The sequence below is a fragment of the Oncorhynchus kisutch genome, linkage group LG17, assembly GCF_002021735.2.
Source record: "Oncorhynchus kisutch isolate 150728-3 linkage group LG17, Okis_V2, whole genome shotgun sequence".
NCBI lineage: Eukaryota > Metazoa > Chordata > Actinopteri > Salmoniformes > Salmonidae > Oncorhynchus > Oncorhynchus kisutch.
In genome coordinates, this window is record NC_034190.2 from 2,690,855 (window position 1) to 2,710,854 (window position 20,000).

General features: G+C 45.1%; 1 protein-coding gene across 1 annotated transcript in view; it reads right to left on the minus strand.

Moving 5' to 3' along the window:
• The window catches only part of LOC109883181 (CUB and sushi domain-containing protein 2-like), an 899,659-nt gene that overhangs the window by 162,093 nt on the left and 717,566 nt on the right, over positions 1-20,000 (minus strand). Inside the window, 4 exon segments of the mRNA XM_031794932.1 lie at positions 523-700; positions 6,731-6,919; positions 15,649-15,858; positions 16,725-16,841. Coding sequence (XP_031650792.1) covers positions 523-700; positions 6,731-6,919; positions 15,649-15,858; positions 16,725-16,841 — 694 coding nt within the window.

Below are 20,000 nucleotides of genomic sequence, written 5' to 3' on the forward strand. Positions count from 1 at the left end.
TCCTGACCGGTTGCATCACTGCCTCGTACACACTCAGAGGGTAGTGTGTATGGCCCAGTACATCACTGGGGCTAAGCTGCCTGCCATCCAGGACCTCTATACCAGGCGGTGTCAGAGGAACGCCCTAAAAATTGTCAAAGACCCCAGCCACCCCAGTCATAGACTGTTCTCTCTACTACCACATGGCAAGCGGTACCGGAGCGCCAAGTCTAGGTCCAAGAGGCTTTTAAACAGCTTCTACCCCCAAAGCCATAAGAGTCCTGAACAAGTTAAGGCCATTTGCATTATGTGCCCCCCCCCAACCCCTCTTTTTACACTGCGGCTGTTTATCAGAGACCCTGGTCAACAGTAGTGCACTAAGTCTGGAACAGCATATCATTTGATGAATCTGTTATGCCAACAGATTATCTGTATGCTTCTGTTGTATGTCTCATTGTTTCCTGATGAACTCTGACTTTCCGTTAACGTTCCGTTTAACGTTAAACGTTAAATAAAGGTTTATATATATATAACCAGACTCACCAGACAGTGATGAAGTCATGTGGCCCATGGACCTGCAGTAGGGTAAAGTTGAGTCTGACACCCAGGCCTGTTGCTACGGTGATCAGCCAGGTACAGTCAGCAGAGCTGGGGTACTCCTCCGGATAACCAGGAGAGAAGATAGTCCCGTTGTCTGACGTGATGTTACCCCCACAAGGCACTGGGGAGATGGGGGGGGGGGGGGGTGGGGGGGGGGAATAAATACCACAGACTGAATAAAACCATACAGAAGTCTTTATCCAGGGGAATCAGTGAAAAAAGGATTCTCTCTCTTTCTCTCTCTCTCCCTCTCTGTCTCTCTCTCTCGTTGTCTCTCTCGCTGTCTCTCTCTGTCTCTCTGTCTCTCTCTCTCTGTCTCTCTGTCTCTCTCTGTTTCTGTCTCTCACACTCACACTCACATACACACACACACACACACAAACACACACACACACACACACACACACACACACATCAGGGCTGAAGATTACCCAGGAAGCCTGTTAGTGAGTGAGGACTCAGTTGGAGTGTTCCAGGAAGATAAGGCCATAACCCCGATCCCAGTGGAGGCTGGGGAGGGAGGAATGGAGTTATGGATGGAGGGATGAAGGAGTAGAGGATATATGGGGCTGTGGAGGGCACTAGCTGTATGTGTTAGGGGGTAGTAGTCTTGCTGGGCAGTAGAGGACACTTGCTGTGTGACAGTTGTCTCTGACCCCCTCTTCCTCCACCTCCTCCTCCCCCTCTTCCTCCACCTCGTCTCTGACCCCACTGCACTCTCTCTCCCCTCCTCCTACCCCTCGTCTCTGACCCCACTGCACTCTCTCTCTCCCCTCCTCCACCTCGTCTCTGACCACACTACACCCTCCCCCTCCTCCTACCCCTCGTCTCTGACCCCACTGCACCCTCCCCCTCCTCCCCCTCCTCCTACCCCTCGACTCTGACCCCACTGCACCCTCCCCCTCCTCCCCCTCCTCCTCCCCCTCGTCTCTGACCCCACTGCACTCTCTCTCTCCCCTCCTCCACCTCGTCTCTGACCACACTGCACCCTCCCCCTCCTCCTACCCCTCGTCTCTGACCCCACTGCACCCTCCCCCTCCTCCCCCTCCTCCTACCCCTTGTTTCTGACCACACTGCACCCTCCCCCTCCTCCTCCCCCTCGTCTCTGACCACACTGCACCCTCCCCCTCCTCGCCCTCCTCCTCCCCCTCGTCTCTGACTCTCATAGCCCCACGACAGAGCATTTGCTCCGGGACTTCATAGTCCCCCTTCCCCACTAACTGACAGATTGGCCCTCCCTCCTCCTCCTCCCCCCCACCTCAAACCTCCTACTCCTACTCCTTCACCTCCCCCCCCCCCCCCACCTCTGCCCCCCCTCCCTCCCCTCCCTCCCTGCTCTCCCTCACCTCAATCCTCCTACTCCTACACCTCAATCCTCCTACTCCTACACCTCCCCCCCCCCCCACCTCTGCCCCCCCTCCCCTCCCTCCCTCCCTCCCTCCCCTCCCCTCCCCTCCCCTCCCTCCCTCCCTCCCTCCCTCCCTCCCTCCCTCCCCCCCCCGTCTTCTAAACCCCACTAAGGGGGTGCTTTGCATTTATATGGATGTTTCAAATGTCCCCAGAACACACAGGTGGTCCTGAAACAACGCTGAATGATGTTGAACCCCCTCCTCGCGTTCACTAACATGTTCTCCTAATGTCCCTCCTAAACCCCACTGACTGCTGGGAGACGAGAGACCCTGTGTGGAATAGAGGAATAGAATCACAGACAACTTACAAAATAGTTTTAGTTTATGATAATATTATTCAGGAGCAGCTTCGGTGCCAGTCAAATGTTTGGACACACCTACTCATTCAAATGTTTGGACACACCGACTCATTCAAAGGTTTGGACACACCTACTCATTCAAATGTTTGGACACACCTACTCATTCAAATGTTTGGACACACCTACTCATTCAAATGTTTGGGGACACCGACTCATTCAAAGGTTTGGGGACACCGACTCATTCAAAGGTTTGGACACACCTACTCATTCAAATGTTTGTACACACCGACTCATTCAAAGGTTTGGGGACACCGACTCATTCAAAGGTTTGGACACACCGACTCATTCAAAGGTTTGGACACACCGACTCATTCAAAGGTTTGGACACACCTACTCATTCAAAGGTTTGGACACACCGACTCATTCAAAGGTTTGGACACACCTACTCATTCAAAGGTTTGGACACACCTACTCATTCAAAGGTTTGGACACACCTACTCATTCAAAGGTTTGGACACACCTACTCATTCAAAGGTTTGGGGACACCGACTCATTCAAAGGTTTGGACACACCTACTCATTCAAATGTTTGTACACACCAACTCATTCAAAGGTTTGGGGACACCGGACTCATTCAAAGGTTTGGACACACCGACTCATTCAAAGGTTTGGACACACCGACTCATTCAAAGGTTTGGACACACCTACTCATTCAAAGGTTTGGACACACCGACTCATTCAAAGGTTTGGACACACCTACTCATTCAAAGGTTTGGACACACCTACTCATTCAAAGGTTTGGACACACCTACTCATTCAAAGGTTTGGACACACCTACTCATTCAAAGGTTTGGACACACCTACTCATTCAAAGGTTTGGACACACCTACTCATTCAAAGGTTTGGACACACCTACTCATTCAAAGGTTTGGGGACACCGACTCATTCAAAGGTTTGGACACACCTACTCATTCAAATGTTTGTACACACCGACTCATTCAAAGGTTTGGGGACACCGACTCATTCAAAGGTTTGGACACACCGACTCATTCAAAGGTTTGGACACACCGACTCATTCAAAGGTTTGGACACACCTACTCATTCAAAGGTTTGGACACACCGACTCATTCAAAGGTTTGGACACACCTACTCATTCAAAGGTTTGGACACACCTACTCATTCAAAGGTTTGGACACACCTACTCATTCAAAGGTTTGGACACACCTACTCATTCAAAGGTTTGGACACACCGACTCATTCAAAGGTTTGGACACACCGACTCATTCAAAGGTTTGGACACACCGACTCATTCAAAGGTTTGGACACACCTACTCATTCAAAGGTTTGGACACACCGACTCATTCAAAGGTTTGGACACACCTACTCATTCAAAGGTTTGGACACACCTACTCATTCAAAGGTTTGGGGACACCGACTCATTCAAAGGTTTGGGGACACCTACTCATTCAAAGGTTTGGACACACCGACTCATTCAAAGGTTTGGACACACCGACTCATTCAAAGGTTTGGACACACCTACTCATTCAAAGGTTTGGACACACCTACTCATTCAAAGGTTTGGGGACACCGACTCATTCAAAGGTTTGGGGACACCTACTCATTCAAAGGTTTGGACACACCGACTCATTCAAAGGTTTGGACACACCGACTCATTCAAAGGTTTGGACACACCTACTCATTCAAAGGTTTGGACACACCTACTCATTCAAAGGTTTGGGGACACCGACTCATTCAAAGGTTTGGACACACCTACTCATTCAAAGGTTTGGACACACCGACTCATTCAAAGGTTTGGGGACACCGACTCATTCAAAGGTTTTCTTTATTTTATTCAAAGGTTTTCTACCTGTATAATAATAGTGAAGACAGCAACAATATGGAATCATGTAGTAACCAAAAAAGTGTTGAACAAATGAAAACATATTTTATATTAGAGATTCTTCAAAGTAGCCACCCTTTTCCTTGATGACAGCTTTGCACAATCTTGGCATTCTCTCAACCAGCTTCATGAGGTAGTCACCTGGAATGATTTTCCAACAGTCTTGAAGGAGTTCCCTCATATGCTGAGCACTTGTTCGCTGCTTTTACTTCACTCTGCGGTCCATCTCATCCCAAACCATCTCAATTGGGTTGAGGTAGGGTGATTGTGGAGGCCAGGTCATCTGATGCAGCACTCCATCACTCTCCTTCTTGGTCAAACAGATCTTAAGGAGCCTGGAGGTGTGTTTTGGGTCATTGTCCTGTTGAAAAACAAATGATAGTCCCACTAAGCCCAAACCATGTAGGATGGTGTATCCCTGCAGAATGCTGTGGTAGCCATGCTGGTTAAGTGTCCCTTGACTTCTAAATAAATCACTGACAGTGTCACCAGCAAAGCACCATCACACCATCACACCTCGTTCTCCTTCCAACCAAACATGCAGAGATCATCCATTCACCTGCTCTGCGTCTCACAAAGACACGGAACCAAAAAATCTCATCAGAGGACAGATTTCCACCGGTCTAATGTCCATTGCTCGTGTTTCTTGGGCCAAGCAATTCTCTTCTTCTTATTGGTGTCCTTTAGTAGTGGTTTCTTTGCAGCAGTTCAACCATGAGGGCCTGATTCACACAGTCTCCTCTGAACAGTTGATGTTGAGATGTGTCTGTTTCTTGAACTCCATGAAGCATTTATTTGGGCTGCAATCTGAGGTGCAGCAAGTTGATTTCTGAGGCTGGTAACTCTAATGAACTTATCCTCTGCAGCAGGGGGTAACTCTGGGTCTTCCTTTCCTGTGGCGCTTGGTGGTTTTTGCGACTGTACTTGAAGAAACTTTCAAAGTTCCTGAATGTTCCAGATTTGACATGACCTTCATGTCTTAAAGTAATGATGGACTGTCATTTCTCTTTGCTTATTTGAGCTGTTCTTGACATAATATGGACTTGGTCTTTTACCAAAATAGGGCTATCTTCTGTATACCACCCCTACCTTGTCATAACACAAATGATTGGCTCAAACACATTAAGGAGGAAATCAATTCCACAAATTACATTTTAACAAGGCACACCTCCTAATTGAAATGAATTCCAGGTGACTACCTCAACAAGCTGGTTGAGGGAATGCCAAGACTGTGCAAAGATGCCTTCATGGACGGCTAGAGTTTCAAGAATCTCATATATATATATATATATATATATATACAGTGCCTTGCGTAAGTATTCGGCCCCCTTGAACTTTGCGACCTTTTGCCACATTTCAGGCTTCAAACATAAAGATATAAAACTGTATTTTTTTGTGAAGAATCAACAACCAGTGGGACACAATCATGAAGTGGAACGACATTTATTGGATATTTCAAACTTTTTTAACCAATCAAAAACTGAAAAATTGGGCGTCAGGTAATGATAGTAAAGACACGACAGTGTTTACTATGCAGATGTTATTATTCAGTGTTGGACAGGATACTGCTGCTGCAAAGAGGAAGAGGAAGAGCTTTTCTTTTTCCTTTAATAAGATGCAATTTGGACATTTAGTCATTTCTGCAAATAATTTATCTCTTGGAGGAGAATATGTGCAGCTCTGTTTTCTTTATTAGTAATTTAGTCGACTTTGGGATTTTTTTTTGGTGTGTTTTTGTTTTCAGGCTTTTGGTTTTGAATTAAATAAATTGCTTTAAATTGGAGACTTAGATTTTGATTTGAATTTACATGGTTGTAGAATTTAACGGCTCTTTTCTGTATTTTGATCATTAGTGGGTATCGGCCTAATTCCGCTCTTCATGTATTAATTGATGTTTTACGTTGTACACGGAAGATATTTTTGGAATATTCTGCATGCAGAGTCTCAATTTGGTGTTTGTCCCAATTTGTGATTTCTTGGTTGGTGAGCGGACTCCAGACTCCAGATCTCACAACCATAAAAGGGATCCTAATTGCTATGTCAAATTTTATTTTCCTTTTGATGGTGTAGAATGCCCTTCTCGTCTCTCAGATCGTTCACAGCTTTGTGGAAGTTCTCTCTGTCTCTCTACTCTTCTATCCCATCCCACATTAAAGCCAATTTAATTACGTTCACAGTCAGAGATCCTCGCAGGAGAGCTGGGGATGGGCTGGTGTATGCACGCACGCACACGCACACACACACACACACACACACACACACACACACACACACACACACACACACACACACACACACACACACACACACACACACACACACACTCATTATTCTTTGGTTATCTTTTGCCATCCAGCCACACACTCTCCCTATTCCCCTCTCTCCATCTTGTTCCCTATCTCCTTGGCATTGTTATTGATTCCACTGAAGAGCTCTTAAGTCCAGTAATGGTTCATTTCAAAGTTGAACAGGAATTAATTGGACCAATGAGGTGCTATTACGGGTGGCGCTAGCGAATCGGAATTAGAGTCTGTAGTGTGTTACCTTCACAGCGAGGGAAGGGGCGGTCCCAGTTGCGTGTGGTCCCGTGTTCGCAGGTCAGGATGGAATGTCCCATTAACTGGTAGCCGGGGAGACACTCAAAGGAAATGGACTGGCCCACGTTGTAGCCTGCCCCCACCACCACGCCGTAACGGAACGGCTCTGGGTCCAGACACTCATTAAGCTCATAGGCTGGGGAGGAAGGAAGAGGGAGGAAGGAGGGGAGGAGGGAAGAGGGAGGAATAGAGATGGGAGAGAGAGAGAGGGAAGAGGGAGGGAAGAGAGAGGAATAGAGATGGGAGAGAGAGAGACAGAGGGAAGAGGGAGGAATAGAGATGGGAGAGACAGAGGGAAGAGGGAGGAATAGAGATGGGAGAGAGAGACAGAGGGAAGAGGGAGGAATAGAGATGGGAGAGAGAGACAGAGGGAAGAGGGAGGAATAGAGATGGGAGAGAGATATAGAGGGAAGAGGGAGGAATAGAGATGGGAGAGAGAGATAGAGGGAAGAGGGAGGAATAGAGATGGGAGAGAGAGACAGAGGGAAGAGGGAGGAATAGAGATGGGAGAGAGAGACAGAGGGAAGAGGGAGGAATAGAGATGGGAGAGAGAGATAGAGGTAAGAGGGAGGAATAGAGATGGGAGAGAGAGACAGAGGGAAGAGGGAGGAATAGAGATGGGAGAGAGAAACAGAGGGAAGAGGGAGGAATAGAGATGGGAGAGAGAGACAGAGGGAAGAGGGAGGAATAGAGATGGGAGAGAGAGATAGAGGGAAGAGGGAGGAATAGAGATGGGAGAGAGAGATAGAGGGAAGAGGGAGGAATAGAGATGGGAGAGAGAGACAGAGGGAAGAGGGAGGAATAGAGATGGGAGAGAGAGATAGAGGGAAGAGGGAGGAATAGAGATGGGAGAGAGAGATAGAGGGAAGAGGGAGGAATAGAGATGGGAGAGAGAGATAGAGGGAAGAGGGAGGAATAGAGATGGGAGAGAGAGACAGAGGGAAGAGGGAGGAATAGAGATGGGAGAGAGAGAGGGAAGAGGGAGGAATAGAGATGGGAGAGACAGAGGGAAGAGGGAGGAATAGAGATGGGAGAGACAGATGGAAGAGGGAGGAATAGAGATGGGAGAGACAGAGGGAAAGAGGAGGAATAGAGATGTGAGAGACAGAGGGAGAGGGAGGAATAGAGATGGAAGAGAGACAGAGGAAAGAGGGAGGAATAGAGATGGGAGAGAGAGAGACAGAGGGAAGAGGGAGGAATAGAGATGGGAGAGAGAGACATAGGGAAGAGGGAGGAATAGAGATGGGAGAGAGAGACAGAGGGAAGAGGGAGGAATAGAGATGGGAGAGAGAGACAGAGGGAAGAGGGAGGAATAGAGATGGGAGAGACAGAGAGAAGAGGGAGGAATAGAGATGGGAGAGACAGAGGGAAGAGGGAGGAATAGAGATGGAAGAGAGACAGAGGAAAGAGGGAGGAATAGAGATGGGAGAGAGAGAGACAGAGGGAAGAGGGAGGAATAGAGATGGGAGAGAGAGACAGAGGGAAGAGGGAGGAATAGAGATGGGAGAGAGAGACAGAGGGAAGAGGGAGGAATAGAGATGGGAGAGACAGAGAGAAGAGGGAGGAATAGAGATGTGAGAGACAGAGGGAAGAGGGAGGAATAGAGATGGAAGAGAGACAGAGGAAAGAGGGAGGAATAGAGATGGGAGAGAGAGAGACAGAGGAAGAGGGAGAATAGAGATGGGAGAGAGAGACAGAGGGAAGCGGGAGGAATAGAGATGGAAGAGAGGACAGAGGAAAGAGGGAGGAATAGAGATGGAGAGAGAGAGACAGAGGGAAGAGGAGGAATAGAGATGGGAGAGAGAGAAATAGGGAAGAGGGAGAATGAGATGGGAGAGAGAGACAGAGGAAGAGGGAGGAATAGAGATGGGAGAGAGAGACAGAGGGAAGAGGGAGGAATAGAGATGGGAGAGACAGAGACGAAGAGGAGAATAGAGATGGGAGAGAGAGACAGAGGAAAGAGGGAGGAATAGAGATGGGAGAGAGAGAGACAGAGGAAGAGGGAGGAATAGAGATGGGAGAGAGAGATAGAGGGAAGAGGAGGAATAGAGATGGGAGAGAGAGAGACAGAGGGAAGAGGGAGGAATAGAGATGGGAGAGAGAGACAGAGGAAAGAGGGAGGAATAGAGATGGGAGAGAGAGATAGAGGGAAGAGGGAGGAATAGAGATGGGAGAGACAGAGGGAAGAGGGAGGGAAGAGAGAGGAATAGAGATGGGAGAGAGAGACAGAGGGAAGAGGGAGGGAAGAGAGAGGAATAGAGATGGGAGACAGAGGGAAGAGGGAGGGAAGAGAGAGGAATAGAGATGGTAGACAGAGGGAAGAGGGAGGAATAGAGATGGGAGAGAGAGAGAGAGAGAGGGAAGAGGGAGGAATAGAGATGGGAGAGAGAGAGAGAGGGAAGAGGGAGGAATAGAGATGGGAGAGAGAGACAGAGGAAAGAGGGAGGAATAGAGATGGGAGAGAGAGAGGGAAGAGGGAGGAATAGAGATGGGAGAGAGAGGGAAGAGGGAGGAATAGAGATGGGAGAGACAGAGGGAAGAGGGAGGAATAGAGTTGGGAGAGAGAGGGAAGAGGGAGGAATAGAGATGGGAGAGAGAGACAGAGGGAAGAGGGAAGAGGGAGGAATAGAGATGGGAGAGAGAGACGGAGGGAAGAGGGAGGAATAGAGATGGGAGAGAGAGACAGAAACAGAGCAGTCATGTTGCATAATACCATCAGACTTTCCAGGAAGAGGTACCATCAATACAGAACCAGGAAGAGGTACCATCAATACAGAACCAGGAAGAGGTACCATCAATACAGAACCAGAATGCATTATGTTGTGAGACAGACATAGACAACAGAAGGAAACACTTTGTTCATGAGAATGTTGTCTACTGAGAATGACATGGAATGGCCTCCTCCATTAGAGGACAGTGTAGTAGACATGGAATGGCCTCCTCCATTAGAGGACAGTGTAGTAGACATGGAATGGCCTCCTCCATTAGAGGACAGTGTAGTAGACACAGAATGGCCTCCTCCAATGGTGGACAGTGTAGTAGACACGGAATGGCCTCCTCCATTAGAGGACAGTGTAGTAGACACAGAATGGCCTCCTCCATTAGAGGACAGTGTAGTAGACACGGAATGGCCTCCTCCATTAGAGGACAGTGTAGTAGACACAGAATGGCCTCCTCCATTAGAGGACAGTGTAGTAGACACGGAATGGCCTCCTCCATTAGAGGACAGTGTAGTAGACACAGAATGGCCTCCTCCATTAGAGGACAGTGTGGTAGACACAGAATGGCCTCCTCCATTAGAGGACAGTGTGGTAGACACAGAATGGCCTCCTCCATTAGAGGACAGTGTGGTAGACACAGAATGGCCTCCTCCATTAGAGGACAGTGTAGTAGACACAGAATGGCCTCCTCCATTAGAGGACAGTGTAGTAGACACAGAATGGCCTCCTCCATTAGAGGACAGTGTAGTAGACACAGAATGGACTCCTCCATTAGAGGACAGTGTAGTAGACACAGAATGGCCTCCTCCATTAGAGGACAGTGTAGTAGACACAGAATGGCCTCCTCCATTAGAGGACAGTGTAGTAGACACAGAATGGCCTCCTCCATTAGAGGACAGTGTAGTAGACACAGAATGGCCTCCTCCATTGGTGGACAGTGTAGTAGACACAGAATGGCCTCCTCCATTGGTGGACAGTGTAGTAGACACGGAATGGCCTCCTCCATTGGCAACCAGTGTAGTAGACACGGAATGGCCTCCTCCATTGGCAACCAGTGGGGTAGGCACAGAATGACCGCCAGGTGTGTGCAGTTTCGTCCTCTCTACTGGGTTTGTCTGCAATCCCGATCCCAGATCCAGTAACACATTGCTGTGAGCCTGTAACTAATTTATCAGGATGTCTGAGTATCAGAGTGAAATGACTTCATTTCCACTCTCTCTTTCTCCCTGGCTCTCTTACTTTCTCTCTCTACCTCTCTCACGCTCTTTCTGTCTTTTATCCTCCCTCACTCTCCCTTCATCTCTCAGTTTCTCTTCAATCACAAGCGTATTCTTGGGAGAGAAAAAGTGAAAAAATATGCCGAATTGGGTTCTTCAGCGAGTACCTGAGTTTGATGCAGTCATCAAACTGTTCATTTTTTCATTGGATACAAAAGCAAGATGACTAAATAAATATATTTTTCTGGATCAGAGCATACTTTGCGGGTGATAAGTAAAGCATTGCAAAATGGGGCATTTCTAAATATAATGTTTTGTGTGCATGATAAAATGCACATCACTCTGGAGATGCCAGATAGAAGCCACCTTCCAATTCACCGCTCATTCACCCAATCACAATATCAAGTTTTAAGCACCTTTGTGCCGTAGCTCTGCAGATAACGGTTTTTACTTTCTGTTTTCTGGGGTGGAGAGAGGAGGGAGGGGTTTCTGTCTTCTGGGGTGGAGAGAGGAGGGAGGGAGGGGTTTCTGGGGTGGAGAGAGGAGGGAGGGGTTTCTGTCTTCTGGGGTGGAAAGAGGTGGAGGGGTTTCTGTTTTCTGGGGTGGAGAGAGGAGGGAGGGGTTTCTGTCTTCTGGGGTGGAGAGAGGGGGGAGGGGTTTCTGTCTTCTGGGGTGGAGAGAGGAGGGAGGGGTTTCTGCCTTCTGGGGTGGAGAGAGGAGGGAGGGGTTTCTGTTTTCTGGGGTGGAGAGAGGAGGGAGGGGTTTCTGTCTCTGGGGTGGAGAGAGGAGGGAGGGGTTTCTGCCTTCTGGGGTGGAGAGAGGAGGGAGGGGTTTCTGTCTTCTGGGGTGGAGAGAGGAGGGAGGGGTTTCTGTTTTCTGGGGTAGAGGAAGGAGGGGTTTCTGTTTTCTATTTCTACAATTTCCAAAAGATAATCAAAATTTACTTTTTACGAGACGTGTTTGTGTCGACTTGTAGTAGAACAATTTTTTACGTGTTTGTTTTTACTTCCACTTGACTTCTCCATTGATGTTATTGTTATTAAGTTATCGCTGACTTTTCTTAGCAGATGAACTGACTTTTCTTAGCGGATGAACTGACTTTTCTTAGCAGATGAACTGACTTTCTTAGCAGATGAACTGACTTTTCTTAGCAGATGTACTGACTTTTCTTAGCAGATGTACTGACTTTTCTTAGCAGATGTACTGACTTTTCTTAGCAGATGTACTGACTTTTCTTAGCAGATGAACTGACTTTTCTTAGCAGATGTACTGACTTTTCTTAGCAGATGTACTGACTTTTCTTAGCAGATGTACTGACTTTTCTTAGCAGATGTACTGACTTTTCTTAGCAGATGTACTGACTTTCTTAGCAGATGAACTGACTTTTCTTAACAGATGTACTAGACTTTTCTTAGCAGATGTACTGACTTTTCTTAGCAGATGTACTGACTTTTCTTAGCAGATGTACTGACTTTTCTTAGTAGATGTACTGACTTTTCTTAGCAGAGTACTGACTTTTCTTAGCAGATGTACTGACTTTTCTTAGCAGATGTACTGACTTTTCTTAGCAGATGAACTGACTTTTCTTAGCAGATGTACTGACTTTTCTTAGCAGATGAACTGACTTTTCTTAGCAGATGTACTGACTTTTCTTAGCAGATGTACTGACTTTTCTTAGCAGATGAACTGACTTTTCTTAGCAGATGTACTGACTTTTCTTAGCAGATGAACTGACTTTTCTTAGCAGATGTACTGACTTTTCTTAGCAGATGTACTGACTTTTCTTAGCAGATGTACTGACTTTTCTTAGCAGATGTACTGACTTTTCTTAACAGATGTACTGACTTTTCTTAACAGATGTACTGACTTTTCTTAGCAGATGAACTGACTTTTCTTAGCAGATGAACTGACTTTTCTTAGCAGATGAACTGACTTTTCTTAGCAGATGTACTGACTTTTCTTAGCAGATGTACTGACTTTTCTTAGCAGATGAACTGACTTTTCTTAGCAGATGTACTGACTTTTCTTAACAGATGAACTGACTTTTCTTAGCAGATGAACTGACTTTTCTTAGCAGATGTACTGACTTTTCTTAGCAGATGTACTGACTTTTCTTAGCAGATGAACTGACTTTTCTTAGCAGATGAACTGACTTTTCTTAGCAGATGTACTGACTTTTCTTAGCAGATGAACTGACTTTTCTTAGCAGATGAACTGACTTTTCTTAGCAGATGTACTGACTTTTCTTAACAGATGAACTGACTTTTCTTAGCAGATGTACTGACTTTTCTTAGCAGATGAACTGACTTTTCTTAGCAGATGAACTGACTTTTCTTAGCAGATGTACTGACTTTTCTTAGCAGATGAACTGACTTTTCTTAGCAGATGAACTGACTTTTCTTAGCAGATGTACTGACTTTTCTTAACAGATGAACTGACTTTTCTTAGCAGATGTACTGACTTTTCTTAGCAGATGTACTGACTTTTCTTAGCAGATGTACTGACTTTTCCTTAGCAGATGTACTGACTTTTCTTAGCAGATGTACTGACTTTTCTTAGCAGATGTACTTGACTTTCTTAGCAGATGTACTGACTTTTCTTAGCAGATGTACTGACTTTCTTAGCAGATGTACTGACTTTTCTTAGCAGATGTACTGACTTTTCTTAGCAGATGTACTGACTTTTCTTAGCAGATGACTGACTTTTCTTAGCAGATGACTGACTTTCTTAGCAGATGAACTGACTTTTCTTAGCAAGATTGTACTGACTTTTCTTAGCAGATGTACTGACTTTTCTTAGCAGATGAACTGACTTTTCTTAGCAGATGAACTGACTTTTCTTAGCAGATGTACTGACTTTTCTTAAGGCAGATACTGACTTTTCTTAGCAGATGAACTGACTTTTCTTAGCAGATGTACTGACTTTTCTTAGCAGATGTACTGACTTTTCTTAGCAGATGAACTGACTTTTCTTAGCAGATGTACTGACTTTTCTTAGCAGATGTACTGACTTTTCTTAGCAGATGAACTGACTTTTCTTAGCAGATGAACTGACTTTTCTTAGCAGATGTACTGACTTTTCTTAGCAAGATGAACTGACTTTCTTAGCAGATGTACTGACTTTTCTTAGCAGATGTACTGACTTTTCTTAGCAGATGAACTGACTTTTCTTAGCAGATGTACTGACTTTTCTTAGCAGATGTACTGACTTTTCTTAGCAGATGTACTGACTTTTCTTAGCAGATGTACTGACTTTTCTTAGCAGATGTACTGACTTTCTTAGCAGATGTACTGACTTTTCTTAGCAGATGTACTGACTTTTCTTAGCAGATGTACTGACTTTTCTTAGCAGATGTACTGACTTTTCTTAGCAGATGTACTGACTTTTCTTAGCAGATGTACTGACTTTTCTTAGCAGATGTACTGACTTTTCTTAGCAGATGTACTGACTTTTCTTAGCAGATGTACTGACTTTTCTTAGCAGATGTACTGACTTTTCTTAGCAGATGTACTGACTTTTCTTAGCAGATGTACTGACTTTTCTTAGCAGATGTACTGACTTTTCTTAGCAGATGAACTGACTTTTCTTAGTAGATGTACTGACTTTTCTTAGCAGATGAACTGACTTTTCTTAGCAGATGAACTGACTTTTCTTAGTAGATGTACTGACTTTTCTTAACAGATGTACTGACTTTTCTTAGCAGATGTACTGACTTTTCTTAGCAGATGTACTGACTTTTCTTAGCAGATGAACTGACTTTTCTTAGCAGATGTACTGACTTTTCTTAGCAGATGTACTGACTTTTCTTAGCAGATGAACTGACTTTTCTTAGCAGATGAACTGACTTTTCTTAGCAGATGTACTGACTTTTCTTAGCAGATGAACTGACTTTTCTTAGCAGATGTACTGACTTTTCTTAGCAGATGTACTGACTTTTCTTAGCAGATGTACTGACTTTTCTTAGCAGATGTACTGACTTTTCTTAGCAGATGTACTGACTTTTCTTAGCAGATGTACTGACTTTTCTTAGCAGATGTACTGACTTTTCTTAGCAGATGTACTGACTTTTCTTAGCAGATGAACTGACTTTTCTTAGCAGATGTACTGACTTTTCTTAGCAGATGTACTGACTTTTCTTAGCAGATGTACTGACTTTTCTTAGCAGATGTACTGACTTTTCTTAGCAGATGTACTGACTTTTCTTAGCAGATGTACTGACTTTTCTTAACAGATGAACTGACTTTTCTTAGCAGATGTACTGACTTTTCTTAGCAGATGTACTGACTTTTCTTAGCAGATGTACTGACTTTTCTTAACAGATGTACAATCTTTATGAATAATATAAATACTGATTCAGGCATTAGAGATGGGAGAGAGAGACAGAGTGAACGTTACTGTACACAAAGACAACAGGGGCTGTAAACTTCCCTTTTTCATTTGGATCGCCCTCCAAGCGACGGTGATTCCCCCAAGGGCATAAGGCGAGGGTAAGTGGACGAGGGTGTGTCTTTTAAGTGTTTTAAGACCTCAGCCTATGACAGGTTTACATCCAAGATCAGTGAAATACTGGTGTAACGCAACAAAGACAAATCCATGGATCCAGATTCATCATTTCACGTTTACGAGTTAGGTGACTGTTCATTCTCTGACGACATCGTCATGGAGGAATGTGGTCCATAAAAATATATCCAGGGACAAAATGAGTCAGACAGGTGGAGAGATATCTTGTCGTCGTTTTCACAGGAATAGTTCACTCCAGGTTTAGTTTAGTGAGATGTTTTCAGACGTCAGTGTTTGACCAAGCAGTGTGCCTCATTCCCAAACCGGAGAACAACAGGCACTGTCTAAATTCAGAATTATAGATGGAACCTGTCTATTGAAAATCAACCTGAAATGTATGAGCATCCATTACATTCTTCATCTCTTACCCTGGTACTCAAACCTGAAGCCTGGCCTGTTCTGGGAGTGGTCGCTATGGAAATACACTGTGGTCTCATGGGAGGTGGTGAGAAGGGAGGGCGGGACATCCGTTCCACTAAATCGACCAATCACAGTGCTGGTATCCAGGGGCCCGTTCCGAATCTCCAGGAAGTCATGGTTGGCCTCGGTGGAGAAGTTTAAGAACTGGACGTGGGCTCCTGGGGTGAAGGAACACAGGTAACCTCAGGAACACAGGTAACCTCAGGAACACAGGTAACCTCAGGAACACAGGTAAGGGTTAGAGACAGATAACCTCAGGAACACAGGTAACCTCAGGAACACAGGTAAGGGTTAGAGACAGATAACCTCAGGAACACAGATAACCTCAGGAACACAGGTAACCTCAGGAACACAGGTAACCTCAGGAACACAGGTAACCTCAGGAACACAGGTAACCTCAGGAACACAGGTAACCTCAGGAACACAGGGAAGGGTTAGAGACAGGTAACCTCAGGAACACAGGTAACCTCAGGAACACAGGTAACCTCAGGAACACAGGTAAGGGTTAGAGACAGATAACCTCAGGGACACAGGTAAGGGTTAGAGACAGATAACCTCAGGAACACAGGTAAGGGTTAGAGACAGATAACCTCAGGAACACAGGTAAGGGTTAGAGACAGGTAACCTCAGGAACACAGGTAACCTCAGGAACACAGGTAACCTCAGGAACACAGGTAACCTCAGGAACACAGGTAAGGGTTAGAGACAGATAACCTCAGGAACACAGGTAAGGGTTAGAGACAGATAACCTCAGGAACACAGGTAACCTCAGGAACACAGGTAAGGGTGAGAGACAGATAACCTCAGGAACACAGGTAAGGGTTAGAGACACAGGTAAGGGTTAGAGACAGATAACCTCAGGAACACAGGTAAGGGTTAGAGACACAGGTAAGGGTTAGAGACAGATAACCAGAGACTAACATCAGTTGTCTTTCTAATTTCTCTCGTTCTATTGCTGTTCCTCTGGTATTGTGGAGCACTGTACAACAATCACGGCATCTTAGTGAAGGGGGCTCTATCTCACCGTATCCCACAGCCAGGTAGATTCTCCAGGTACAGTCACTGTTGCTAGGGTAGTTGCCAGGGAAACCAGGGCTAAGGATCATGCCTTCCATCTCCCCCTGGATTCCTCCACATTGAGCTGGACCGAAGCATAGAGAGAATGGAGAGGGGGGTCAATGTATTTGGGATAAACCATTATAACCAAAAAGAGTGGTGCTTATTGGTAATAATTACCATCTATGGCATGGCAAGCTGTAATCATGGCAACACCTGAAAGACAGAATCTGAGCTCAAATGAATGATTTGCCTGTGGAGAGCTTCTGCTAATACCTGGCCTGGAAAATATAGTCTTTTTTTATCATGAAAAGCACAAAAAATGATGCTTTTGCTTTTTAATAAATTGACACCGCAGGAGCAAGTATATACACGAAATAGGTTAATTCCACTCTCTAAACCATCAAAGGTCTCTCAAGCACCTAAATACCCTACAATATAGCTCTCTAAACCATCAAAGGTCTCTCAAGCACCTAAATACCCTACCATACAGCTCTCTAAACCATCAAAGGTCTCTCAAACACCTACAATGTGCAATGCCCATATCAGAGGGGTGAGAAACATCTCTTTGCCCTCTCTCTACTCTGCTCCCTTGCGTCTCTACTCCCTCTCTCCATCACAGCGTTCTTTGAGCTTAAACCACTGATTGATTCAAATGCCACTTTGATTGAAGCGAAGAAACAGGGCTTAAAGGGAATACGATGAGAGAGAGAGAGGGAGAGAGGAGAGAGAGAGAGGGAGATATGGAGAGAGGAAGAAAGAGGAGAGGAAGATGGAAAGCAGGAGAGAGAGGGGAGAGGGAGAGATAATGAAAAAGATGAAAAGACAAAAGGTGAGAGAACGTAAACAAGAGAAAGAGAGAGAGAAAGAGAGATGGAGAAGATGAGAGAGAGGAGAGAGGAGAGAGAGAAGAGAGAGAAAGAGAGGAGAGAGGAGAGAGAGGGGAGAGGGAGAGATAATGGAAGATGAAAAGACAAAAGGTGAGAGAACGGAAACAAGAGAAAGAGAGAGAGAGAAAGAGAGATAGAGAGTCTACGTTGGATGGTGGATGGGACTACCAGCTCTCTGAAGGGCAGCCAGTGAGTCCATCTCTTTCTTCTCTCTCTCTATATCTCTCTCTCTCTCTCTCTTCTATCTGTCTACGCCTTCACTATGGTGAATCACTAAAACAATACAGAAATACACCACAGAAAAAGAAGGAACAGCACGTCAGAAATCAGCTGAATGTAATTGAAGAATCCATAAACTCTAACCACTTCTGGGAAAATTGGAAAACACTAAACAAACAACAACACAAAGAATTATCTATCCAAAATGGAGATGTATGGGTAAACCACTTCTCCAATATTTTTGTCTCTATAACAAAGAATAAAGAGCAAAAACATATACATGATCAAATACAGATCTTAGAATCAACTATTAAAGACTACCAGAACCAACTGGATTCTCCAATTACATTGAATGAGTTACAGGACAAAATAAAAACCCTCCAACCCAAAAGGCCTGTGGTGTTGATGGTATCCTCAATGAAATGATCAAATATACAGACAACAAATTCCAATTGGCTATACTAAAACTTATTAACATCATCCTTAGCTCTGGCATCTTCCCCAATATTTGGAACCAAGGACTGATCACCCCAATCCACAAAAGTGGAGACAAATTTGACCCAAATAACTACCGTGGAATATGCGTCAACAGTAACCTTGGGAAAATCTTCTGCATTATCATTAACAGCAGACTCGTACATTTCCTCAATGAAAACAATGTACTGAGCAAATGTCAAATTGGCTTTTTACCAAATTACCGTACAACAGACCATGTATTCACCCTGCACACCCTAATTGACAAACAAACAAACCAAAACAAAGGCAAAGTCTTCTCATGCTTTGTTGATTTCAAAAAAGCCTTCGACTCAATCTGGCATGAGGGTCTGTTATACAAACTGATGGAAAGTGGTGTTGGGGGTAAAACATACAACATTATAAAATCCATGTACACAAACAACACGTGTGCTGTTAAAATTGGCAAAAGAACACACACATTTCTTCACACAGGGTCGTGGGGTGAGACAGGGATGCAGCTTAAGCCCCACCCTCTTCAACATATATATCAACGAATTGGCGCGGGCACTAGAAAAGTCTGCAGCACCCGGCCTCACCCTACTAGAATCCGAAGTCAAATGTCTGCTGTTTGCTGATGATCTGGTGCTTCTGTCACCAACCAAGAAGGGCCTACAGCAGCACCTAGATCTTCTGCACAGATTCTGTCAGACCTGGGCCCTGACAGTAAATCTCAGTAAGACCAAAATAATGGTGTTCCAAAAAAGGTCCAGTCACCAGGACCACAAATACAAATGCCATCTAGACACCGTTGCCCTAGAGCACACAAAAAACTATACATACCTTGGCCTAAACATCAGCACCACAGGTAACTTCCACAAAGCTGTGAACGATCTGAGAGACAAGGCAAGAAGGGCATTCTATGCCATCAAAAGGAACATAAATTTCAACATACCAAATAGGATTTGGCAAAAAATACTTGAATCAGTCATAGAGCCCATTGCCCTTTATGGTTGTGAGGTCTGGGGTCCGCTCACCAACCAACTTCACAAAATGGGACAAACACCAAATTGAGACTCTGCACTCAGAATACTGCAAAAATATCCTCTGTGTACAACGTAGAACACCAAATAATGCATGCAGAGCAGAATTAGGCCGATACCCACTAATGATCAAAATCCAGAAAAGAGCCATTCAATTCTATAACCACCTAAAAGGAAGCGATTCCCAAACCTTCCATAACAAAGCCATCACCTACAGAGAGATGAACCTGGAGAAGAGTCCCCTAAGCAAGCTGGTCCTGGGGCTCTGATCACAAACACAAACACACCCTACAGAGCAGCAGGACAGCAGCACAATTAGACCCAACCAAATCATGAGAAAACAAAAAGATTACTACTTAACACATTGGAAAGAATTAACAAAAAAACTGAGCAAACTAGAATGCTATTTGACCCTACACAGAGAGTACACAGCGGCAGAATACCTGACCACTGTGACTGACCCAAAATTAAGGAAAGCTTTGACTATGTACAGACTCAGTGAGCATAGCCTTGCTATTGAGAAAGGCCGCCGTAGGCAGACATGGCTCTCAAGAGAAGACAGGCTCACTGCCCACAAAATGAGGTGGAAACTGAGCTGCACTTCCTAACCTCCTGCCCAATGTATGACCATATTAGAGA